Raw genomic sequence first — 25,827 nt, 5'->3', positions numbered from 1 at the left:
ACTCTCGCCTTTCCTTGCCCTTCCCTGTTCTGCCTTCTGCCATGGGTGACGTAGCACAAATTCTGGCTCCATGCTCCCAAATTCCAGAACTATGAGCCAAATAATCTTCCGTTTGTTTTAAGTCGCTTGGGGTCAGGCATCTTGTCACAGTAGTCAAACAAACAAACAAAACAAAAAAACATACAAATAACACAGAGAGAGACTAAAATGGTTAAGATTTCCTTCATAAATTTCAGATTTGGAGGTTGGCTCCGTCAGGTCCCTAGAAGAAGCAAGAACTTATTCTTGCTTTATCTCATGCTCCTGGGTTTCTATTGAGGTTTGACTTCCTTAGAATTTCCTCTAGAATTCCCCCAAAGTCCAGTGATTTGTACAGATCTTCTCTGCGACTCACCAGCCACGTCCCTTGTCATAGTGAAGAGTCTAGAAGGCCAAAAGGATAGGCCCACTAGAGACCTGACCATCACACTTGCCTCTCGGTCATGCTTCAGGTTCTAGAGAACCCTGGAATTCTTTCCCCAACTGTCTGGACTCCAATTCCATGGCTGCCATAGGCTGTCCTGAGTTGCCTTGGGGGACGCCGCTGTCAATATGCTTGCCTTGGGGGCCTGGGCAGGGTTGTATAGAAGGGAATTTACCCACATGTATAGATTAGGGGGTCAAATTGTGCATATGTTCAGAGCCCCTCATAATGTGGAAAGAGCTGGCTGGAGAGAGGGTTTGGGAGTAACTAGATACAGTAGAGACCACTGTTAGGCCTGCTCCAGGAAGATCCCACTATAGGGCTGGTACAGCCTGTTTTTGCACACTGAGTCCCAGGACACGTTTCCTCCGGCAGCAGTTAGGAGTTTCCTCTGCTGTTGACCCACACAATGTGTGGCCTCAATACATCTATCTGACAGAGCTTGTGCCTAGCTAGCTTCTGTCCTGGAAGGCGAGATTCCCAGGGTGGGGGAATTCCTCAGGAAGAGGAAGAGAATTCAAGTTCGTGGGAAATTTCTCATTCATAAGAAAGTATCTAATACATTCGGTGTGGCCACTTACAGGAAAAATGCCCTCTTCAGGCCTGCACTTGCCTTGCGGAACATGCCAGGGCCCACAGCTGCCACTTTTCTTGTGCCTGCTTTGCACAAAGGAGATCTTGTAGAATGAGAGAAAGTCCCCTTCCCTTCTGACCCCTGGGATGAGGGACGGCACACTCCCACGTGCTGCTAGCTCATCTGTCCTTCACCGCTCTTGTCCTGGCCACTCGCCTTCTTGGAAAGGGACTTTTGCTGGGAATCGGAACTGGTCATACTGATTCTTGTACTTATTTTCTATTTTTCATAATTTAGTTCACATTTCTGCTTCAGAGTCTGAGTCCAGCACTGTGTTTTAAAGGCCGCATCTGTTGCTGTCATAGAATACTGGACCCGGGTCATCTGTAAACAATAGTTTATGTAGGTTAAAGGGCCAGGTGGCGGCGTCTGCTGGGGGCCCCGTGACACCTCCTAGCATGGCAGATACAGGCAAAGACAAGTGGGTGCTTGTGGAGGAGACCGAGTAAGAGACGGACTGCTTCTGTCACAGCCTGCTCATGGAGACTTCAAAGATGGCGGGTCGGGGGGATTCCTTCCTCTCTCCTTTCTTCTACTAATATCTATCGTACACCTGGCATGAGGAAGTTGTGAAGGATGGGGCCCTCCTCACAGGAATATGGGGGGACAGTCTGTCCTGTCTTTCTCCCATCTCGAGTAGAGAAGTCTCATCGCTGGGGCGCTAGCTGGGCTGCCTCAGCTCTCCGGGCCCCTGTGTGTTGTGCCATGGAGAGGCTGTGTGACTGGTCCCTGACTGTGGAGAAGGGTGGGGGGGTAATCTTTGAGGGCCCAAGGTCAGTTTCTGATGAGAGTCAGTTCAAAGCTGTTCAAGCCCCTTGGCTGCTGCTGAAGAGAAGCATGGGGGGGGGGGTAGAATGGTACACATCCTTAGGACCAGCGCCAAGATAGCAGCTGTGAAGGAAGAGCAGGTTGACATCATCCCCGGAGTCAAGATAGATGGGGTGACGTGAGCTAGAGATGAAAGGGTCCCTTGCCTGGAGAAATAAGGGGGAGCCATAGGCTTGGGCAGTGTCTTTCAGCAGTAGTGCTATCTTGATTGCGCTGCTGGCGTTTCAGTCATGGGAAGGAAGTGGGGAGAGCGCGCGTGCGTGCGTGCGTGCGTGCGTGCGTGCGTGCGTGCGTGTGTGTGTGTGTGTGTGTGTGTGTGTGTGTGAAGACGGCACAGGCATACAGAGGGAGGTGAGGAGTGGAACAGGTCGGAGTGAATGGGTAAGCATCTTTGCAGAAGGTCCCTAGATTTACCCAATTGTCCGTCTTTCCCTGCCCCCTTCTGCTGCGTTGACGAGCTTCCCGGTAATACTTTCTCCATGGATCCCATCAACTATAGTCCTTTTTGAGGCTCCAAGGGATTAGGGCGCAGAAGCCTCTGGCTGGAACAGGAAGACCTTGAGTGTGCTCTTTGATTTCGTGCCGTAACAGGACCCATGATAAGGTGCCACCGTGCCTCTGACCGCTGAACGGGGTGCCGTGTTCCATCACCTCCTAAGGCGTGACTAATAGGTTGGGATTTCATGTATTTAGTCTATGCAAATGTTTAGCATCAATCTGGTCGGTCTGTGCCAGTGGTGGACTTTAAAAGGTCCCACTACCTTTTTATAGGCACAAGGAAATGACTCAGAGGTGAAAAAAAAAAAAAAACAACAAAAAATAAGACTCCAAGATACTAGAGGAAACTGCAGAGTTGAATAATGAGCCGTGTGATACTAGAAAGGCAATCGCGAACAGCTTTGGGGGAATTATTTTAAATTCTGTAATATGGTGGGTAGGCATTTGAATGTGATTGGTTTAAGGGAAAAATACATTTTTTTTAAAGCTATTGCACCTGCTCTTTAAAGGGACTTTTCCTTTTTTTTTTTTCCCTCCAGGCATGTGGCAAGTCTTTTAGCCCTGTTTTCCATCAGTACTGAGGGATTTTTTTTTTTTTTTACCAATTTCTGAGTCCCTCTGACTGGTAGGATGCACGGTGCATACATTTAATCCTTCGTGTGTCTAGCTCCGTATTCCTGACTCCTTTGACTTGTTTTCCTAAAAGCATTCTGTCCTAGAGGGCCTCGGGACACAGACTTTTTGACTTTTTCATGAGGATGTAATACCTTTAGGCTTGTCTTGGTTTGTGGGTGGCTGTGGGGCTCTTTCCACCTACCTGTCCATTCAATATACCTGCGTTCCTCTTCTCTAGGTAGACACGCCCCTTAAAGATGCTCACTTCCTCCTGAGAAGCAGGACCACTCATATAGGAAGCAGCCTTCTTCAAGGTAACAACAGGCTGGGTCGCCGCAGAATCCGTTTGTCTTTTCTTCTAAGCAATGGAAACCTCTGCCCTCAGCTGTAGGCAGTCTTGAGACAGCTCCCCCTGTATGCAAAAAAATGTTTGCTGGCACATTTTTCTTGGGGGACAGTGTGTGTCTTTATCAGATAAATTCTTATTTTTGTTTTTATATGGCTGCACAACATTTGAATACAGGGAGGCGATAAGGAAGGTACTGAAGGACACAGTGTTTGGCGGAATAAGACGAGGACCATGGGATTTCACACATGTGTAGAAGGAAGTTCAAACAGTTGATGGCAGAGAAGACAAGACGGGGCAGTGGGTGCCGGAGGCTGGGGAGGGGAGAAGGGAAGGCTAGAGGGAGGTGCTGTCAGGTTTTTGAGGGAGTCTATGGTCCTGCTGCCCTCTAGCTATGTGGTCATTGCTGACTATCTTCCTCAGCATCCAATTGAAGTGAGTTCCCAGGGTGGGTGGGTGGTGGGGGAGCAGAGCCCTCTGAGAAGTTCGGGGCCTCTTTCATCCCACCCTCAAATCTCAGTTGGAAAGAACATGTCTGGCCTCTTCCCCAGGGGCCCAGGGCTGGTTGGTGCAGGAAGCCTATTCCAGTCAAGTCAGAGCAGTCCCTGTCTCAACCCCGCCCACCTACCTGTGATGTCATCCTCCTCGCCCCCCTCCCCAGGGAATCTGGCCACTAGCTACTCTCAGCCTCTCTTCCCAGCCCATTCCCCCTGCTGCTCATCTGGGCCTCCAAGAAGTCTGTTCTCCACATTGTTCCTCTTGTCTCCAACTTATTTTACACACCGTGGTTAAAGCATCTGTAGAAAAATCAAAACCTAGCCAAACCCCACTCCTTTGTGTAAAATCTTTAAGAGCCTTTCTGCCATCTGCAAATGAAAGGCCAGCCCCTTTGTGCACCCCTTGTTGTAGCCACCTGCAGCCCCACCTTTCCTGATGTACTTCTTGGCACCTGTCTTCAGAGTATGTTCCAGAATGGAGACATTTCTTAATATCCTCCTTCCCGCCCACAGGCAAGTTGGGGCCCCATCCTCCCTCACCCTTGTGTGGGGGGTGGGTATCATCCTGCAGGTACAAATGATCTGCTGGGATGAATAGGGATGCACTCACTTCCCCTGTGGCCCCCCAACTCCACCAGCTCATCTGTGGGCCGTTATTCCCATTTCTATGTCCAGAACCAAGTGTGGACATGGGCTTCTGTAAACAATTGTTCAGCAGGGCAGTGGGTGGAAAAGATGTCAATGGACACTGAAGATCTATCAGAACTTGTCATTGCAGTGTGGTGCTCGTGAGAATGGCAGAGGGGACCTTGGCTACCCTTGGTTTCCAGGTGGCCGCTCCTTTCATCCTCATCAGGGCCCTCAGTGACAGATACTGTTATCAGCTCTGATGGTCACATAGGGCACTGACCACAGGAGTTGAGCTTATCCAGCCTGCCACCTCTGTGGGGAAGCTTGACTTGGACAGTCTTTCAACTGCTGGCCCTGGAGTTTGTCTAGTCTAGGTCATCTCTGCCTTGGGGCTTACATCGCTGTTGGTGGATGTCAGGGGTCAGTGCTGATTTGGGGCGGTGTCTGTTTGCTTGTTTGGTGTTTTGCTTTGCCTGTTTGTTTTAGAGGGACAGTTGCTCTGGGTCATTCAGCTTGACTGCAGACTCATGACTTGCCTGGTGGTGGGATTATGGGCAGGGGACATCACACCCAACTTTTGTTGGTTTTTCTTGGGATCACAGTTGGTCCCATCTCAGGTGCTGGTTTATAGTCCTCCCTTCGTTGGTACCCAATCCATTTTGGTGTGGAACCTCCACCCCTAGGTTCTGCTGACAGATAAGGACTCAGACAAGCTACTGCTGAGGGCAAACAGTTTTCCTACACCCGGCTTCGGTGTTTATTTTTCCCTAGAGCAGGGTAGGGGCGGATGGAAAACTTGTCCCCCTGTTTCTCTGCCACTTAATAAATAAATCACTGGGGAAGAAACTGGTCTTAGGTCATTGGGCCTGGACTTGAAATAGTTAAGGATTGTTCATCTGCAGTTATCCTAGAATTCCAACTTGCGAGCCACACACTATAAAAAGGCAGCCTGGCATATTTTTCTTTTTCTGCCTAATAATCAGACAAGCCCGAACTCGTCCATGAGTGAACTGGCAACCAGCAGCGTCCACGTGATTTATTTATGAATACGCTTGTTGACCCTAAGCTGACTGAGTCAAGAGCCAGAACTCGGTACCGGGGAGCCGGTCAACCCTTTCTTTCCTAAGACTTGACTTGACACACACTTCCACATGCTCCCAGAAGGAGGGAAGAAGCCGGGCCACAAGCTTCAAGGCCTCCTCTCTTATGTCATCATCTGAGTCTAGTGTAGAGTAGATACAGCAATAGCACTGTTAACTGACATTGTGGTAGATGACCAGTTTTCGTGGTGAAGGATTGGAGTTACAGGCTGCATCAGGAATGTTGTCTTACTGCTCTAGGGTAAATCTCAAAGCTTAAGCCGGGCCCAAGAATCAACATCCTGATGCTGGGGTTACAGTACCAAGAACTGAGTGGGTGTGTCTGCTAGGTTCAGCTAAAACCCGCCCCTCATCAACCTTTGTTTAACAAGTGTGTCATAATGTTTGTATACTTTCTAATGTAATTCCTCACGTAGAACATTTTCCAGTTAATCTTTAAGTCAGATGGCTAGTCTCCAGGAGTGTCATCTTAGTTAAAGGACTTTGTGCTTCACCCTTACTTACAGCCACAGGTAAGAATATAGACATTTAGTGTCTCGTATAATTAAGGGCAGGTTTTTGTTGCTGTTGTTGTTGTTTTGTTTTTCCCAGCCAAGAATTTCATAGTGTGTTCTGGACACTGCTCAGTGTTGCATTGAGGAATCAGCTGTTTATTTTGCTCATTCTTTTCTCATTCATTCCTTGAGACTTTATTAAGGACTTCTGGGTTTCAAGTACAGTGTTCTGTGCTTTGGGGACAGAGATGAGCAAGCCATGTTCCTGCCTTCAGGAGGCTCCCCATCCTAGGTTAAGTGGAAGATTATATTCAGGGCATAGCAGGCATGCAGGTTGCTGGGAAGGCCCAGAGAAGCCAAGTAGGAGCTCTGGGATGTTCCTCACCCTAGGGTGCGGAGATCTGGTGGAGTAAGAGTGAGTGAGTTAAAGGGTAGAGGAAGCAGTTAAGTATAAGGCTAAGAGGCTGGGGTGCATGGGAAAGGCTGCTGTGGGGTGATCTGGAGGAGGGAAGGATGTTTGGTAGAGCAAAAAGAGCCAGAACAGAGTAGCCTTATGCTTGGTATTCTTCTCCATGTACCGGGAGCCTAGGGGAGTTATTGAGTAGTTGATAGGATTCAAAAATATAAATCCATGGGGAGAGAGACAAATAAAAAGCCTGGTGTTATAATAAACCAGGCAGGGGCTTGAGCATGACAGGAGTTAGGGGTAAACTGGGGTGTTGTGATGAAGAACACCAACTGTCATGTCTGGGGCGAGAGTGTCCTGGGGGCAGCTGCTTCATGATCACAGACCTCGGGTCCCTTTTAAGGGCATGCCCAGTAGGTTTGGATCCCTGTATGGCTGTCAGCTAGGTGGGAAGTTCCAGTAGAGGGTAAATTGGCCGGGCATGAACACTTGCTGTATTATTGGGATTGGGGTTCTCAGGGGCCCCTGAGTGAATTCATGTAAAAGCTCAATGGAGACATAAGACTGGAGCTTAACTGAATCTCATCATGAGGCACCTGTTGAGGAGAATGAAATGAGCAGAACAGGGGTACTATGGTGCGTGTTTATTTCCTTTGGGACTTGAGAGGTAGCAGGCAAAACTGCGAGTCTGGTGTTTTTTCTTTTTATTAATTTGATATTTGTTTTAGGGACTTTGTTTTGTATATGAGGTGCCAGGCATGCCCTGAAGTAGGCTAAGCAAATACTTGCTCTGGTTACACTTCCTGCCATACAGATGGACAAAGGGCCACACATTTAAAATAGCCAAGGTATGAAATCAGCCCAGGTGTCTGTCAACATGGGTAACACACATGTGCTACTTATACACAACAGAGCATCATTCAGTTATGAGAAAGAACCAAGTTACATAATTTTCAGAAAGATGGATAGAACAGGAGAAGGTCGTACTATCAGAAAGAAAGGCAAATGTGTTTTAATTTCATATGTAAAAACCTAGCAAAAACCCATATATGACATGGCAGGAGAAGGTGGGGTTTGAGGGGTAGATGGCATGGGAAGGAGACAGGTGAGGAGGTTAATAAAGGCTGCAAGGATCAACGTACATCATACACTTAATGAAAATATCGTGAAACTCAACACTTCGTAAAGTCAATACATAACAATATGAATTTTAAAAGGGGGGTAAGTCCTCAGGACCTCAGTTTAATATGGATGCTATCCCCATTGCTAACCGCTTTTGATGGTCCTGCTGGTGAGGCCTTCGGAGCCACTTACAGAAACAGTGGTGCTTTTTTTTTCACTGTGAAAAAATTCATACACGTTCATCATAGACCTTCTGGAAAGTATAAAAATCCCCAGTGAAGGGGAAATCCACCTAAACCACAAGAATAAATGCAGCTCTAATATGTTGATATGATTTATTTTAGTCATTTTTGGATACAACCCTATGTATTGTGTTATACAGGTAATTGATATGGGGTTTTCAATGAAGGCATGTCTTGGGTGTGGGAAATACCTTCTGGATGGAGACAACTGTACACAGGTAGAGGGAGCTACTTTGGGTTTAGGGAGTCCACTTACCTCTATCCCCACGGGAGACTGGTTCCACAAGAGCTGTGGATACTGAATGACGTAGATGCTCAAATCTTGTCTACATCCACCCCTGCACTTGGGGTAGTTAAGGTATATCATGAGAGGTCAGTTTCATGTCCACAGTTGTTCTCCTGTGTTCTAGGGACCGACAGCTTCCTAAAAGCCATGCATCTTCAGCACAGAAGCACAGCCTTTCAAGTTATGCAACATGGCTGTTGGTTGGATCTGTAGACGTAGCTCCCATGGGTGTAGAGATCTGGCCGTCGTCTATGTTGGTTGAAAGATGTATTCTGAGGGGATTCAAGTGGAATAGAAGATGAAAACGTATTTTAGAAATGTATTTGGGGAAAGATGCTGGAAATGCTTTCGAGCTGAATTTGTCCCCAATTCTGTCACACACACACACACACTCACACACACACACACACACACACCCCTTAACTTTCTAATTAGAAGTCTAACATAACTTGGAGTGGTGAGGAAGGCTTTTCCATGGGACCTGGGGGTAGTGGGTGAGGGCAGGTGGAGGTCAGGAAACCGAGAGCTTTTCCGGGTTACTAACATCCCGCCCTCCTTCCCTTCTTCTGTTTCCCCAGGAGAATATGAGAGTGCTACTTGGGCTCCTTTGTGTCATCGCCCCTCTGCTGTCGCTGGAGACCGGTGAGTCTGCTGTCTCCTCTACGCTGGTCATCTCCAGGCTGGGACGAGGGAGAATGCACGGCCGCGTTCGTGTATCAGAGACATTTTCTTTCCCGTTTTCAGTTACACCTAGGATTCTCCTGGCCCCAGAACTGTCCATCTGAAAGTCCTTTTCCGTATTGTCGTCTCTCATTCTATGCCTAGTGTTTTGGGAAACCGAGGCCGGTGAGATTAAGAACCCCGGGGTCATGTCTCTAGATCTGCAGTAAGAGCTCCTGTCTGGGACTCTGGGTCTAGTCCAGGCCTCCCGTCACCTCAGTGCTCATGGGACCGTGTAAGGGCTGCTTACCCTGGAGTAGGTGTCGAACACCAATCATGGACCCATGGCTACTCCATCTGTATTCCCTTCCAGTTTCTTCATCGGCTCCTTTCCTTCTTCATTTCCTGCCGCAAACGCATTGAGCCTTTACAATGCCTCAGCTGGAAGGTGCTGAGATCGCTGCCGGGAATAATCTGTATGGAAGCAGCTGCTTACAGGCGACTTTCTTTCTGGGGGAGACAGGACAAAATCGCATACGCCATGCAGTGTTGTAGATAAGTTAGATGGAGACACTAGGAAAGCAAGCAATATTGGCGGGGGTGGGGGAGCTAAGTAAAAGGTTCAGTTTCCCATTCTGTATCTGGGCACAAAAATATCTCAACTGGAAGGTTGATTGTGAGTCCACCCTGAAGTAGGGACAAAAGCAGTTATGTAGATTCCAGGCTAAGGGGAGAAATGTCGTTGGCAACACGTGCAAAGGCCAAGAGGTTAAAAGCAGCTCGTGTGAGAGCTGAGAGACAGAATGAGGTCACTGAGTGTGGTCAGGAAAGATTGTATCAACAACTGAGGCTCTGGCTTCCTCCAGGGCAACCGACTGTCAAGCTTTCAGTGGTCAGAGAACTAGTACAAGTCTGACCAGAAATTTGGAGCCGAGTAGAGAAAGCGTCTCTGGGTGAGAGAATATAATAGGAACATGTCCAGTGCAGATGTGCTGAGGGAGATGCCCTCGGGGAGTTATTGAATTTTGCAGTTTAAAAGTTTGTGCATTGGGCTGGAGAGATGGCTCAGCGGTTAAGAGCATTGCCTGCTCTGCCAAAGGTCCTGAGTTCAATTCCCAGCAACCACATGGTGGCTCACAACCATCTGTAATGAGGTCTGGTGTCCTCTTCTGGCCTGCAGGCATACACACAGACAGAACATTGTATACATAATAAATAATTAAAAAAAAAGTTTGTGCATATATTGTTTCAGGGATGAGCACTCTGTATTGGATAACCAATAATGGGGTTCAGCCTTGGGTGAAGCAAAGTCCCCCCTGCTTCTAGCAGTCATTGGTTACTGTAGTTCTTTGTCTAGGGATAGAACCCCATGAAAATTTCCCCTTCCAAGTTAATATCTCCAGTGATGTTACTATTGTTTCAGTCTTGTGTATGCAGCTATTTCCAGGAGAAACTGTTTCATAGTTGACTTTCTGGTATTCTGGCTCTTAAAATCTTTCTGTCCCCTCTCCCTTGATGTTCCCCGAGCCATAGACGCATGAGCTGTGATATAGATGTCTCTTGAATAAATTGGGAGCATGGGGACCATGGGGTGGGTAGAAGGGGAGTGGAGAGGAAGGAAGGGGAGCAGAGAAGGATGTGTAGCTCAATAAAATCAATAAAAACAATTTGAAAGGCTCTCTGGCTACATAAGATTTTTTTTTTTGTTCACTGGTGTTAATCTGATCACTAGGCAGTTGGTGTGATTTTCTTTATCTTTTCTTTTTCGTTGTTTGATTTTAGGCAGGATTCCTCTGTGGAACAGCTCTGGCTGTCCTTGAACTCACTACCAGGCTAGCCTTTAACTCAGAGACCCACCTGCCTCTTCCTGCTGGGATTAAAGGTGCCACCACTCCCTGGCTCAAAGATTTATTTATTTATGTATTTTGTGTATATGAGTACTCTAACTGCATGTAGATCTGCAGGCCAGAAGAGGGCATCAGACCCCATTACAGATGGCTGTGAGCCACCCTGGGGTAGCGAGAAATTGAGCTCAGAACCTCTGGCAGAGCAGTCAGTGTTCTTAACCTCTGGCCACCTTTCCAGCTGTCTTGCCTTTTCTTAGAGTTCACTGTGTCTTGGGACCCAAGCTTATTTATCACATCTTGAGCAATTTCAGCCTGTATTTCCAATATGTTTTCTGTGTTCCCCACTCTTGCAGCAATTCATATTAGATGTTTTCTAGCTGCCCTAAGCTATCTTGATGCCCTGCTTGCTCACTCCCCCCCCCCCGCCTTGTTTAATCTTGAATGTTTTCTAATGTTATGCCTTCGGGTTTTCTTAATTATTTCCCCAGAATATTTTCAACTTGACGATGCATTTTTTTATTACTAGAAGTTTTTTTTTTCCTGAATTGTTTTATGCCTCTGTTCACTGTGTCTCATGTCTCTTTCAGCATCTTGAGTAACTAGGAGATAGAGTTAGGTCATGTCTTGAACAGTGTTGTTTCCTATGCTTGCCCATTTGTTAGCTGTTCACACGGGAGGCCATATTTAGTCTTTGCAGTTCTCCACTGCACAGAGTGAATGTCTCTCTCCCATTATTCCTCCCTTTAGATGAATAAGCAGAAAGTAAGAGGGGATAAGTCATTTGCCCAAGGTACAGCCCACAGGGACCACGTGGCGGAGCTGCAACTGAACATAAATGGTCTCCACCCCGAAGACTGCTCTTAACCACACAGCTGTGAACTGTAGATCTGGCAGGAGCTGGTATCTTGACTAACCAATGCGTTCAAATGTTGATATTGCATGAAGAAACACCGAGACTTTTTCTTATAGAAATTGCTTCCCTTTTTTTCTCTCTTAAAGATAACTGTAAAGAATATTCAGATGAGATCATTTTATTTTCATATGTAAATGAAATTGATATTCGTGATTGTCCTCTAATTCCGAATGAAAAGCGCGGCACCATAATGTGGTATAAAAATGACAGCAAGACACCCGTATCAGTAGAACAGAGCGCCAGGATTCATCAGCAGAATGAACGGCTTTGGTTTGCTCCTGCCAAGATGGAGGACTCGGGATATTACTATTGTATAGTGAGGTAAGGAAGGGATGTCCTAAGCCTCGATGACAGTTAAGGACAGAAAAATCACTTTAGTAATGATGAATTTTCATATCTTACTTTATTTTAGAAACTCAACTCACTGTCTCAAAACTAAAATAACCATGAAGGTTTTAGAGAAAGACCCTGGCTTGTGTTACAGCACGCAAGCCACCTTCAAACAGCGCCTCTACATCGCAGGGGATGGAAGTCTTGTGTGCCCTTATTTGGATTTTTTTAAAGATGAAAACAACCAGTTACCCAAAGTTCAGTGGTATAAGGTAATTTCACTTTAAGTATGATATTTTATTTTTAGACAGTTTTCTGCTTTGAACAGTGAAATGTGTCCACAAAAATCTTTGACATGTTCGTATACTGTTTCTGCTCTGTGGTGGTGTAACTTCACAGAGAAGCAAACAAAAACGTAAGCCTGTGTCTGTTGGTTTTTACAACTTATCTAAAATCTTTTTTTTTTAATATATATTTATTATGTATACAATATTCTGTCTGTGTGTATGTCTACAGGCCAGAAGAGGGCACCAGACCTCATTACAGATGGTTGTGAGCCACCATGTGGTTGCCGGGAATTGAACTCAGGACCTTCAGAAGAGCAGGCAATGCTCTTAACCGCTGAGCCATCTCTCCAGCCCCCCTAAAATCTTATAATTGTTTCTATCTGACTGAGTAAGATACAGTTTCAAGAAAGTAATAGAACTCAACACATTTGAGAAGATGGATTAGATGTTTAAGCCATTTAAGAGATGGTTTGTTTTTGTAGCAGATATTATTTTGTGTTTAATTAAAAACACTTATGTGCTGGGGCTGCAGAGATGCTCAGTGGTTAAGAGCTCGAACTGCTCTTTTGTAGGGCTGGAATTTGCTTCCCAGCATCCACAGAAGGCGGCTTGTAATTACCTGTAACTGCAGTCCCAGGGGATCTGGCACCCCCTTCTGGCTTGCACGGGCACCTGCACTCATATGCACAAACCCATCATTGCACATATACCTACTCATAATTAAAGACAACACAAAATTAAATCCTAAAAGACTAATTAAAAGTTAAATGTTCCGCACATAGCCTGTTAGTGTCTGTAGTCACGTAAACACGAGGGTGGGCACAACACACTTTGGTGGCTTTAATTTAGTAGCCTAGTGGGACTTTTACATGAAAGTCATCTTTTAGAGACTAGTGAATACAAAATAAATAATATCATTCTGGAATAGACCATGCTGTTGACAGATGTCAACAATATTGCTTCTGTTATGTCTTCTGTGAAATAAATTTGTCTTCACTTGTCTTCATGGCCTAGGTCTCTGGGCTTGAAATTTTGAAGTTGTAACTATTTTATTTGATTTATTTATTTATTTTTTTGCCCCAAATCAAGCAAGTCACTTTTTCAGATAGGAACTTGCCAAGGTGAAAAACTAAAGTTCCTGTTCCTGTTACACAGGGGAGTCCCTGACGTTTCCAAGGCTCCCATTTCTCTCTTCTTGTCTAGGATTGTAAACCACTGCCTCTTGACAGCGAAAATTTCGTCGGGGCCAAGAATAAACTAATGGTGAGGAACGTGGCTGAAGAGCATGGGGGGAACTACATTTGCCGCGTGTCCTACATGTACCTGGGGAAGGAGTATCCAGTCACCCGAGCGATAGAGTTCATCACGATAGGTGAGTCGTAGCTCTGACCCCACAGGGGTTTGTGTGCGGGACAGCTGGAAGACCGTCAGGTTGCCGTTACTTCATTGTTTACAGAGGAACTGAGTATTGGAATTGACTAGTGACTCACAAGACTGATTAGTCACGAGAACCAAGAGAGGGAAGAGAGGGTTTGTTTTTAGCTTACAGTTCAAGAGAGAATCCAGCTGGTCATGGTGAAGAAGGCATGGCAGCTGGAGTGTGAGGCTGGAAGAGAGAGAGAGAGGAGAGAGAGAGAGAGAGAGAGAGAGAGAGAAACTGTAAGTGGGTCAGGCTTAAGACCCACCTCCCAGTGACATCCTCTGTCCAGCTTTGCCTCATCTTCTAGAATCTTCCTGAATATGGATACAGTTGGGGATCAAACAAATGAGCCCATGGGGGACATTTCATCTTCAAAACACAACACAACACAACACAACGTCCTACGGTTTTAATTCCATTTTTGTTAGTAAATATTACATGAATATTTTCCATCCCTGCTTCAGATGCAATCCTACTTAGACCATCACGTTATGAGTTATGCCTTCCAAGGGGTTCTGTAACATTCTTAGATATCACAGAAGGAAGATCTTCCAGAGAGCTCAGGACTCCCTTTAGTGGGTTAATGTCACCATTTGTGAGCCTGTCCTGGGAGAATCTAACTGAACAGGAGTCACTGACATCAGGGAAAGGCATTTGCCTTGTGTGTATGAAGCTTTGGATTCAAATCCCAGTATAGCATAAGACAAACCCCAGAGTCCAGCAGAGTGGTCACTGGCACGAATGGGGTAGATCCTCCTAAGTCTGGAGATATTCCATATCCAGAACGCACGTTTTTATTAGCTCAATCACTACTTCTCTAAGTATGTGTCTAAGTATCTGTAACAAGATGGTGTGGCCTGAAAGGTGTTGGGAGGATTAGAGATGAGGCAGGCTCAGCCTGTAGTCATGTGCCTGCTGCATAGCAAGCCTTGCTACAATGGGTGGGCAGTACACAGGTGCAGAATAACTGCTCTTGATGTTTCCAGGTTGCCCAATCTTGTCATCCCCGTATAGCGCATTGATAACTATTTCACAGTAACACAAACCAAATTGCACTTACACAAGTTACTTGGGAATAGGCAGAATGTTGAACCTTTCTGTAAATGGCAGCTTCCAGTAATAGGAAGCTAACCTAACCAGGATGTTTTTGTGGGGAGGAGAGAAATCATCTCTGAGTGAGTATGCTGGGGGACAGTTGCGGCTCTCCCAGGCAAACCCGGAACAGGATCGACATACATATAGCTGTATCTTCCCGGTATTAAGGCATTGCTTTTTCAAAGACTGATTTCATTGAATACAAATGTATCCCTCACGTGGCCCTACAAGCATCAGCCGGATCTAACTTTCAGCGATCATGTATCGAGCACTTGCTGCCCTGTCTATAGGAAAGATGAAAGCCAACTTCCTGCCCTGTGCTTTTCGTTTCTCTGCCTGTGGAGGACTTCCGTCATTCTAGCCTGTTTCTAATTCTTCCTTCTCAGCCACGGATCAGCCCACAGAACTGATCTTGTAAAGAAGCAGGAGCTTAATCTTCAGAGCCTTTTGAAAGCCTTCTGTCTTATTTAAATCAATTCTGCCAAGTGGTTTGTCGCTCGCCAGTGGCTGCTTGGTTGGTACCACAGTAACCCAGCATTTCAGTCCCAGCACTGGCCACTTCTGCTCAAGGGGGTGCTTTTGTCCTAGCTACTGCCTTTCCTGCTTTGCAGGGAGAGGAGAACCCTCCAACTCCCAGGTTGTCCACATAGGTACTGTATAAAGAATAAATTCTTACTCATACTTTGTAGAGATATGTGTTATTATGCTCAGGTGTCCTTCTCTTTGTGTGTGTGTGTGTGTGTGTGTGTGTGTGTGTGTGCTTACATATATGTAAAAGTGCAGGTGTACCTGTATACACATGTATGGAGGCTTCGGGACCCCTGTATGGTTCACGTGTATGGAGTATATGGTCCAGCCAAGCTTCGGGTGTTCTGTTTGCTCATTTCTGGTGGTTCTCGTCTTCTCTCACCTACCTCCTGCTGCCCTTGATCTGTCTAGCTCAGTGCTGGCTGAGGGCCGGTACCACGTGGGGTTCTGTCTGGTGAAAAGCTGAGGAGCTCTGTGACCTTTCTCCTTGCAGGCGAGAGTAAGAGCGACAGGCCTGTGATCCTGAGCCCACGGAACGAGACGATGGAAGTAGACCCAGGTAAGCAGGCTCCAGGCCGGGTTTGACGAGACCACCATTCCAAACTCAAGGTGAAGATAACATGACCTTCACAACACACACAGCATAAGCCAGTTACCAGATACACCTATGGAGGGACAGTGGCACAAATCGTATATTCAAATGGCTTTAAAATGTTTTGAATTTATTTCTTAAATTTATCTTTGTTAAGTTTTTGCTTCTTATGGCAAAAATCTAGCCATATCCAATTTTCCCACCCTTGCTTTGCAATGGAGCCTTTCTGACTATGCAAATAGCAGCCACATGCTAAAGTTAAAATATCTAAGAATATAACATATAATTTATCTAATTGACACAGAATATTTTGTCATTGGAGCCAATCTTTTAGGCAGAAGGCTGAGATTATATATGCTAAAAACAATGAAAGTTATTCTAAAAAAGCGCTTTTCCAAGTTAGTCAGTTTTTTAAAAATATCACGAAGAAAGACCCATCTTGAGCAGCACAGCAATGGATTCCCCTTCCTGCCATATATGGAGCCAGTCTTTCACTCCTCCTGGGGAGAGAGCCGTGTTTAGCTAGGTGTGGTGGTGTGCACTGAAGAATAGTGAGCCTGAGGTTAGCCTCGATGACAAATGGGTTCTGTCTTAAAAACAACAGAAACAGAAAGAGGAGGGGGTGCTTGTGAGGGCCTGAGCTTGGGATGCAGCATTTGTGTAAAGACCTGGGGGTGGTCATGCACAACTCTAACCCCAGTGCTGGGGCAGCAGACACGGGTACAGACCTGTCTCTGGGTGGCCATCTCTAATCCCAGTTCTGGGGAAGCAGAGATGGGTAGAGACCTGTCCCTGGGTGGCCACCTATAATTCCAGTGCTGGGGAAGCAGAAATGGGTACAGACCTGTTGCTGGGTGACCACTTGTAACCCCAGTGCTGGGGCAGCAGACACGGGCACAGACCAGTCTCTGGGTGGCCATCTCTAATCCCAGTGCTGGGGAAGCAGAGATGGGTAGAGACCTGTCGCTGGATGGCCAGCCAGTCTAGAATTAATAGGTGAGCTTTACCCAGTGAAAAACCTGTCTGAAACAGTACGTGGGTACTATTCCTGAGGAAGTCCAAAATTGCTGTCCAGCATCCACACACGTGTGCCTGCACCCTTACATGCATAAACATGCGCACACACACACATCTATACATAGATACATCTGCACTCTTAACATGCACACACACACACACATACCCAGGAAGGAGGATGTGTATAAGTCTACATACTTATTCTTACTGAAGTAAAAAAACGAGAATTTATTCTATCATAAAGGCAACATAAATAGAGAAGAAACTTCCTGTCAACCAATGGTCTAAAATTAAATCCAACTACCTGGCTTAAAACTTTTTATTCAGTGTAGACCAGAAGATCGAGCACTACATCCTAGACAGCTTCGAGAACAAAAGGCAGTGGAATTCTCAAACACCCGAATATGTACCTCCGTCCTTTCCTGATTTGGTGGTAGAGAGGGTTTTTAGAAAGAAGTGAGTGAAGATAGATAAAATAAAAAAATAGCTCTTATAAATCTTGATCATGAGAAAACAAAAGGTCTAGGTCAAAGAGTTTTCATAAACAAAAATATCGACAGCTAGCCCTGAAAGTTTTCTGGGGAGTTCTTATGTCTATGAAGAGTGAGTGTCTTTGATTAAGGGAGAACAACTTGACACTTGTGAGTTTGTTCCGAGAAAGAGGCTAAATAATGGATCTGACGTGTGAGGAGCAGTGAGGGTCCAGTGAACACTAAGCTAGGAAAAATGTGTTCACCAGTAGTTCAAGAAGTGTAGATTGGGGTGCTGGAGAGATTCAGTGGTTACGAGTGCTGGCTGCTCATGTAGAGGACTTGGGTTCAATTCCCAGCACTCACTCACATGATGGCTCACAATGATCTCCAGTTCCAGGGGATCCAACACCCTCTTCTGGCCTCTGGAGGCACCAGGCACATATGTGGTGCACAGACATATATATGCAGACAAAACATGCATGCACATAAAATAAATAAAGCTAAAGAAAAACAATGCAGGTTGGCTAGGCTGTGATGAAGAGCCTTGTGTGGTGTGCTCCAGGCCTTCAGTTCCTGCTCTGAAGACACTCAGGGAAGAAAGAAAAATTAAATGAAAATTGAGTTTGATTTTTCTTCTTTCAGTGAGCAATGCTTGCTGAATGTCCCCTGTTTTCTGGGGGGTTTTATGTGGAATAATGGCTGTAGCGGCTGGAGGGGGAGTGGGCCAGTGCAGCCTTATTTGTTTGGAGTTTGGCATTGAAGGTGTATCTTCCCAGAAGGACTGGAAATGCAACAAGGCCATAGATTTCTGTATCAACACTGTAAGCACATCCTGCCTCCAGATTTTCATTCCAAGTAATACTTGCAGATAGGAGAAAACAGTGATATAAGCAGGGTGTTCCTTAACTATGAATCATAATAATCATAATAATGACACTTCAGAAATTCAGCAGTAACTATTTTGTTAGTGTATAGTTATATTATGAAATGCTAGGTAGTCTCATACCAACAGGAGGACTAATCACGGAGGCTGAAGTTTCCAGGCTACATTGATTACAGAGTGTTAGACAATAAGATCCCATTCACGTTCTTGCCGATGTGTGAGGAGAAAGACCAAGATGGAGCTATATAAAGTGACAAGCAGTGGCGTTCTCTGGGTGATGAGGATTAGGGAATTTTTCCTCTTTCATTTTGCTCCTCTACCCTTCAAATGTTTATCCAGGAGCCATTTACAAATAGACATAGAGTGTAATAAAGGCCAGTTAGTCTTTGGACTCAAAATACATTGCTTTTCAGAATCCAGGATACAGCTGATCTGCAATGTCACAGGCCAGGAATCGGATCTTGTCTACTGGAAGTGGAATGGATCAGCGATTGAAGACGATGATCCTCTCCTAGTAGAAGACTACCAGCTGTGAGTTTACCGGTCAATGTCAATATTAAATTCTGTGCCACAACTTGTTCTAGTTTTGAATCTAATACTGAGAGCTAGCTGGTGCTCAACTACTCCTAGCCTTCTGCTGACCACTTTGGGTTTTGCTAAGTCATCTAGATAATATTTGTGAGAACCTGTATTTTGTGGTTGTTGTTAAAAATACGTGTCACTGTACAAATTGCACACCAGCTCAAAGCTCTTTCCTTACATTCCGTTTTGTGCTGCGTTGCAGTAAGGTTCTCTTCATGTGTATTAAATCCTTTGGAAAGACTATGGAAGGAATCAGGAATCAGTCTCTGCTTCAATCTCCATGGGCTGGATGAAGATCTATTAACTCCTCCTTCCAGTCTCTTCATATGCCATGCCCTTTGTCATCTGCCCCAGTCCCGAACACCCATGGAGGACAGAATGTTTAAGGCTCCCCCCGACCCCCGTGTGTGTGTGTGTGTGTGTGTGTGTGTGTGTGTGTGTGTGTGTTCCTTTGCAAGCTGCTAATTTTAACTTGATTTCTTTGCTACTGGGTGTTCCTGACCTTGAGGTTATACAATTTCAGATTCGTCTTACCAATAGACTATTTGCGCATGATGGGAGGAGGGGATGTGGTTATTTGAGCTGTAATTTATGTCACAAATAAAGCAATTACCTGGACCCATAGGTCTTATTCCCTATTGACGGGAGCTTACCTACTCTAATTACTCCCCTTCTCTGTCTCTCTCTTTTTGAACAGCGTGCAACATCCTTCATCCAAAAGAAAGTATACACTCATTACAGTACTTAACATTTCAGCGGTCCGGAGCCACTTTTATAAGTATCCATTTACGTGTTTCGTCAGGAACACGAACATTATGGAGTCAGCATATGTCACATTAATATATCCAAGTAAGTAACAAGTGCTTACTTAACCTCACAGTTTGCACAGCCCAGTGGATTCTTCTGTGGTTTCCTTTGCCTGGAACGTTCCTCACCCCTTCTTCAGCGGCAGCTTCTCATCGTTTGTGCTTCTTGGCCTAAATTCTCTGTTCTGTTAGGAAACCTCCCACCCCCTTGCCTGGTCTGAGCCTGCCTCCCTGCCTCTGTTTTGGGCGTCACTGTGGAGACATCATGCATCCCGGTCACACGCGGAGGCCTCATGTATCGTGATCACATGTAGAGGCATCGTGCATCCCGGTCACACGCGGAGGCATCGTGCATCCCGGTCACAGCAGCTCTTCTCCATTTCTCTTAACATATTATTCTTTTCCCAGGACCAGTAGCTACCTGTATTGGGTTTCATAGTCATTACCTCATTAATTTTTTTAAAGCACAGGATCAAACAAGATGGTTATGCAGGGAAAGCCTAACTACCCTGTTTGTAACAAGGATGTCTGAAGGCACTGGTTTTCAAGAATTGGGATAGTCAAAACCCAGTGCTGAAAATATTGTTTAAATACTCCACAGTTTTTAAAACAGGGCTTAAAAGCCAGGGTATGTGCATAAACATAATTTAAACAAACAAACAAATAAATAAAGCAGAAAAGTAAAGCCTTTGAGGATTTAGATATTTTCTGGATGCTACCCATGCCCTGACAGCCAAGAGGCACTTCCTTTGTCTTTCCTCTTCCCAATTGTTCTCCACCCTCCTTCCTCTTAAGCTCCCTCTTCTCTCATCTCTCTCACCCACACTCCTTTTCTTTGGTGAACTATGAGAGAGACCACACGAATGTGGGAATGTGAAAGGCCGCTTCCTTTTTGTCCCTCATCTTTAGGATCTTCCTGTCAGATTCTCCTCCCTCAGTGAATCATGCGGGCTTTGTATGCTTTTGACCTGTCCTGTTGTGCTATAGTGAACTCTGTCTCTATGGTCCCCAAAAGGTTTTCTCTTACTGTGCATTATGCTTTAGGTGGAAACTTAAAACTTTAATTTTCTATGGACTTGAGCATCACTCGCTGCCCCCCTCATTAGTGTCCACTGACACAATGATAGTGGATGCTCGGCCACGGCTCTGGGTGTAAAGTGGTTCCCAAATGCATGCTCTTTGCAATAAACCTATTCAAATGGCCTTGACCAAAGTTAAGTTTTCATTCCTTTTGGTTCTAACGATTTTCTCCTCTTTTTTGTTGTAGCCCCTGATTTCAAGAATTACATCATTGGGACCTTTGTCATCTTAACAGCTATAATTATATCGTGTGTTTTCATTTATAAAATCTTCAAAGTTGACATTGTCCTTTGGTACAGGGATTCTTTCTCCCATTTTCTTCCCCCAAAAGGTATAATTTTATATCCCACTAAATGTTTCCACTGAAAAGTTAAAGATGACTCCTAGCATTTTTTACTGAAAGCTTTTAATGATGGTGTTGGCTTAGACACATTGATTCTTATTTAGTTTCATAACTGATACACCTTGATGCTAGTTACCACCCTAGCTTCCCTATTGGCAGGATACACAGGTGTTTAGAGCATCTGTCTGTAAGTTAGTTACCCGGAATTTATCATTAGGGCGTACTCTGTGCTGCATGTGCCCTGTGGATTCATGGTCCACAGTCAAATGAGAGAGAATTCTACACCTTTTTCTTTAATATTACAGAATCATATCAAACTAATGTAGAAAGAAGAATAAGTAGAATGTAGGCTTGAGATGCTTGGAGAATTGAGTAAGAAAAACGTGATAAAGGAACGGTTGCCTTGAGAGTATATAGGGGAGCATTAACTGCTATGTGAGGACCATTTTGTCATAAAACATAAGAAGAAAACATGTAAGACATGAGAATTTAAAAAGGTGTTATGGAGGAGGGGATGAAAGAAAGGGTCCTGAGGGTGAGTGTGATCTGGGTACCTTATACACATCTATGCACACATAAACATGTGTGAGAAGGCCTATCATTCCTTAAGATGTTTAAGGGGTAGTTATGAAAACAGAAATTACACAATGCTGCCCTATTGAATTTAAAGTGGCGTCAGATGTGTGGTATTGATCTTTTCTGTTAGGCGACTGTACCAAGCTGAAACGAACATTTGTGGCGTTGATTTTGTATCGAATCTTCTATTCCCCCCCATGGTTCTAAATACATTTCATTTCCCCCTTAGCTTCAGATGGAAAGATCTATGATGCCTATATTCTCTATCCCAAGACTGTCGGAGGGGGACCCTCCTCAAACTTAGACACTTTTGTGTTCAAGCTGTTGCCTGAGGTCTTGGAGGGTCAGTTTGGATACAAGCTGTTCATTTGTGGAAGAGACGACTATGCTGGGGAAGGTATGGAGATCCTTCTTGTGAACTTAGCTCCGAGTTCCAGTTCTTAGGCTTGGCTCCATTGGACGTATCTGAAGACTTTAAGGAATTTCTTTAAATTTTCTCTTAGCTTGTTGGGTCAGCGTTTAATTGATTTTTATTCTTTTGGAAAATTTAATAACTAGTTAGATCTAATAACTATGTTGCCAAGCCAGGAGTATTATAGTAATTATAGTAATTTAGTAAGCCATTTTCAAATTTTGGATTGAGGGTTTTCTGAGTTCCAAGAGCAGTGTCCATCATTTGTGGGCTAGTTCTTAAACCGGTCTGCAAAATGAAACTGTCTTTGGCTCTCAAGTAAGGCAAGGCAAAAGCAATGGGAGTCGTAGAACAGAGGTTACCAAGGACTTCCTGAGGGCTGGGTTCAGGAAAGAACGTCTAGACGGAAGCTAGACTGACCCCAATGTGCTCTGTGTCTTGCAGATATTTTCGAGGTTACTAATGAAAACGTAAAGAAAAGCAGGAGGCTGATGATCATTTTAGTGAGAGACATGGGCGGCTTCAGCTGGCTGGGCCACTCATCTGAAGAGCAAATCGCCATTTATAATGCTCTCACCCGGGAAGGAATTAAAGTTGTCCTGCTCGAGCTAGAGAGCATCCAAGACTATGAGAAAATGCCAGAATCTATTCAGTTCATTCAGCGGAAACACGGAGCCATTCGCTGGTCAGGGGACTTTAAAGAGGGACCACAGTCCGCAAAGTCCATGTTCTGGAAAAGCGTCCGATACCACATGCCAGCCCAACGGCAATCACCGCTGTCCAGACATCATTTACTAACCCCGGATCCTGCGCTGGACACTAACAGGAAACAGCAGGCAGAGACTCGCTTGCCTCTCGGCTAACGTGGCAGAAGTGGACCGAGAACACTGGGATCCCTCCTGTCATACGGTGCTGCAGCTAGGCTGTGCCTCCCAGGAACGTGTGCAGTCATGAAACACACTTATGTAGTCCCTTATCCCCAGGTCACCTGGCATCACACCGTTCAGGGAATAGGACTTGGCGACAATAGTGGGCTAGGTCAGTTGGGAGCGAGCACTGGGGAAACTCCGGAGCAATGGCTGCTCAGGGATGTTTCTCTGGGATGCTTGCTAACTGTGGAGGCAGTGAACCGGGGGGGGGGGGGGGGGGGGGNGGGGGGGGGGGAGTCAGCTTCAGGAGATGGCCACATCTGTGGGGGGGGGGGGGGGGGGGGAGTCAGCTTCAGGAGATGGCCACATCTGTGGGTGACTTAAGTAAATTCCGTGTAACCTTGCAGTTGGGACTGTGGTTATCTGAGAATACTTTGGGGATCATGGGCAAAGAAGTGGCTCCCGTAAGCCTCAATGTGGGTGAGGTTTACTGACACCCCCGCTCCCCCCTTAGAAGGCATAACTTCCTTGCCTTTTCCAGACATCTTGACCACCAAACTTAGTTTTCGAAGACTAAACTTTATTTATAGACCGTGAATACTGTCATTTCAATGAAGAAGGATTCCCTGGGTTCCCCCATGGCAGTCACCTCAGCTCTCCGCGGAAGAGGGTGAATTTTAAGTTGACCGTAGAAGGGAGCCACTCCCGAGGTTCTTCTGTTCGCAGGTCCACTCTGGAACGACTGTTGCACCATCCTTATTCTCTGTACTTTTGCTTGTGGCTTCTCTGGAGATGCAGCTCTGCAGCGCTTCCTCCCTGCACTCTGCTGCAAGTACAGCCTCATGCAGGAGACTCAGCTCCTACCTCACCTTCTGGGGGCTGCGGATGCTGAAGTCTGCACAGCCTTCCCACCCATCTTGTCCCCAGTCCCAGCCCTCTCCTGTCAAGCCTGCTCTCTACCACCCTTCCCTGGGACTGCAGCACTGCCTTTGGAGCCCTCGCCTCTGCCTTCGCCACACCCCATCTGTGCTGTGCCACCCACTTCGGGTGACTAGAATTCGCTCTTTCCTTTGCTTCACCTGACCAGGAATTTGCTAAAGTTCTAAGTTTGTTTCAGTGCTAAAATCCTCAAGTGCCTGATCTCTCCCTTACTCTAAGTCTTCGCCGCCAGCCCTCCTGTCACGCCAACAGTGTTGCCTGCTGGCGGTCACTTCAGAAGGTGGTTTCTTTGCAAGCAGGAATCAGACCTCTCTGAGAGTGTGGTCTGTCGCGAGAGTGTTCCCGCCCTTCGCTTTCGGCAACCGTGAACATATGGCATAGACTGGCCAAGACCTTTATTTTAAAATGTTCTTGGATAATCGCATTTAAATTTTGCAGTTATTCTAATTTTATATATAGGTCGGGGAAACTGACCTATTTAACAGAATTGCTCTTTTAACTCTCCTGGAACTAGGCCTTGAAGTTGAACTTTCTGGCTTCTGTCGCTGTGCTCCAGCTCTTTGATTTCAGATCCGTCACTGTCTGCTTCCCCTTCCTCAGTCCTCCTGGGAGAAGATGTGAGTGTTTTATAGGAAGCAACCGAGTCCGGGAATGTTTTTACAGAAGGAGCAAATGCGCTCCTTCTCAGTTATAGGGATTTACTAAGACCAGCTTTAGAATTTTCAGCCTGATGTTTTTCTTTCCCAGTACTGGTTCCCTAAAGGTCAACATTTCTTCTGTAACTAAAAATGAAAGCAAATTGGGTTTTGTGGTACAGAAGCTTTCTGTTTGTTTGTTTTTAACTCGATGACTGTCTTCAGAATAATTTGAATAGTTCTGGAAGATTGCAGAGCCAGGTTCACACGCCAAGAAGAAACCCAGTTTTAAGGATTGTATGAATGTGAGTACCCTTCTGTCTTTGATGTTTTTGAACATCTGCTAGGGGCGAGCACAAACATTATTTAAAGGGTGACTTCTCACTTACACAGAGGTAGACATAAGCAGATGGCTTGGGATTTTAACTCCCCACTTTTTACCTCTTTTCTCCTGGATCCAACTTGAGAGCACTGAATAGATGGATCACTAGATTGCTGGCTCAGAGAAAGAACGGTTGTCCCAGATGGCAGCCAGAAGTCTATCCTTTACCCATGATGCTTTAAAAGTTTAATTTTGCTGATAATTTTTTTTTTTTTTTTCTAAAAAAATGTATTGGCTTACATGTATATTATGAGTGAATTAGAGCCAATGGGAAACTGGGCCAGAAAGTATAAGGAGAGAGCAATAGCAGAGGACCACAGAGAGTGTGGCACCAAGAACTGGGGGTGGGGTAGGGGGTGGAGACAAGGATAAGCCTGGGCCAAGAAAGACCCTGAATTGGAGGTTGTGTCATTCCTGATCCACGGGGGAGAATGAAGATGTAACTTCCCATCCAGGCAGTGGGGGCTTCCTTTGACATCTCCCTTTTCCCCAGAAGTACCTGGCTTCAGCCATCTTTCATGCTTTCTCATGAAAGCATTATTCAGAGTTCACTGATGGCGTTTTTAAAAGGCCAACCAGGTGTTGCAGAAGTTTGCACATGCAACGATGTATTAATTACCAGTGTTTAAAACTGGTTTAGCAGAATGTATGGTTTTCTCTCTCCTGCCTTTTGAATTTCACTTATAATGAAAGGAAAAGTATTGAGCCATTTTAATGACATTTTTTTTTATCAATTCTATTTATACGGATCAATAATGAAGGTTTTTTTTTTATTAAAGGAAACTCAGTTTTATAATTCAGCAGATGCCAAGTATCTATCACAAACCACCAAATTTATGTACAGTGTGTATTATGGAACAACAGACTCAACTTGTTTCCCAATAAATTGTCAAACCCTCCGTTGAATACCATTGGAAATTCTGTTTCTCTGTGTGTCCTTTCTTCAGCATGCACGTCCCAAGGCCCGATACGAAGAACTCTGCCTTCTGCAGGATGT

The 25,827-nt window shown here is 45.4% G+C and overlaps 1 protein-coding gene across 6 annotated transcripts in view; it reads left to right on the top strand.

Moving 5' to 3' along the window:
* Window positions 1-23,186, top strand: part of Il1r1 (interleukin 1 receptor type 1) — a 62,841-nt gene extending 39,655 nt beyond the window's left edge. For 4 of the 6 annotated variants that reach the window (XM_050134735.1, XM_050134736.1, XM_050134737.1 and 1 more), the window contains 11 exons: window positions 3,277-3,352; window positions 8,740-8,803; window positions 11,668-11,902; window positions 11,994-12,183; window positions 13,402-13,570; window positions 15,735-15,800; window positions 18,620-18,737; window positions 19,486-19,637; window positions 20,862-21,005; window positions 21,823-21,990; window positions 22,450-23,186. In XM_050134735.1, coding sequence (XP_049990692.1) covers window positions 8,746-8,803; window positions 11,668-11,902; window positions 11,994-12,183; window positions 13,402-13,570; window positions 15,735-15,800; window positions 18,620-18,737; window positions 19,486-19,637; window positions 20,862-21,005; window positions 21,823-21,990; window positions 22,450-22,868 — 1,719 coding nt within the window. In that variant the 5' untranslated portion in view covers window positions 3,277-3,352; window positions 8,740-8,745 and the 3' untranslated portion in view covers window positions 22,869-23,186. The remainder of the gene's footprint in view (window positions 1-3,276; window positions 3,353-8,739; window positions 8,804-11,667; window positions 11,903-11,993; window positions 12,184-13,401; window positions 13,571-15,734; window positions 15,801-18,619; window positions 18,738-19,485; window positions 19,638-20,861; window positions 21,006-21,822; window positions 21,991-22,449) is intronic. The other 2 variants (XM_050134739.1, XM_050134738.1) reach the window with 1 other exon arrangement.
* The last annotated feature ends 2,641 nt before the right edge of the window (window positions 23,187-25,827 follow it).

This window comes from Alexandromys fortis, unplaced genomic scaffold, assembly GCF_014885135.2.
Source record: "Alexandromys fortis isolate MF-2015 unplaced genomic scaffold, M_Fortis_MF-2015_v1.1 scaffold_20, whole genome shotgun sequence".
Classification (NCBI taxonomy): Eukaryota; Metazoa; Chordata; class Mammalia; order Rodentia; family Cricetidae; genus Alexandromys; species Alexandromys fortis.
Note: the sequence above shows the minus strand (reverse complement) of the source record. Positions and strands in the feature narration are given on the sequence as shown.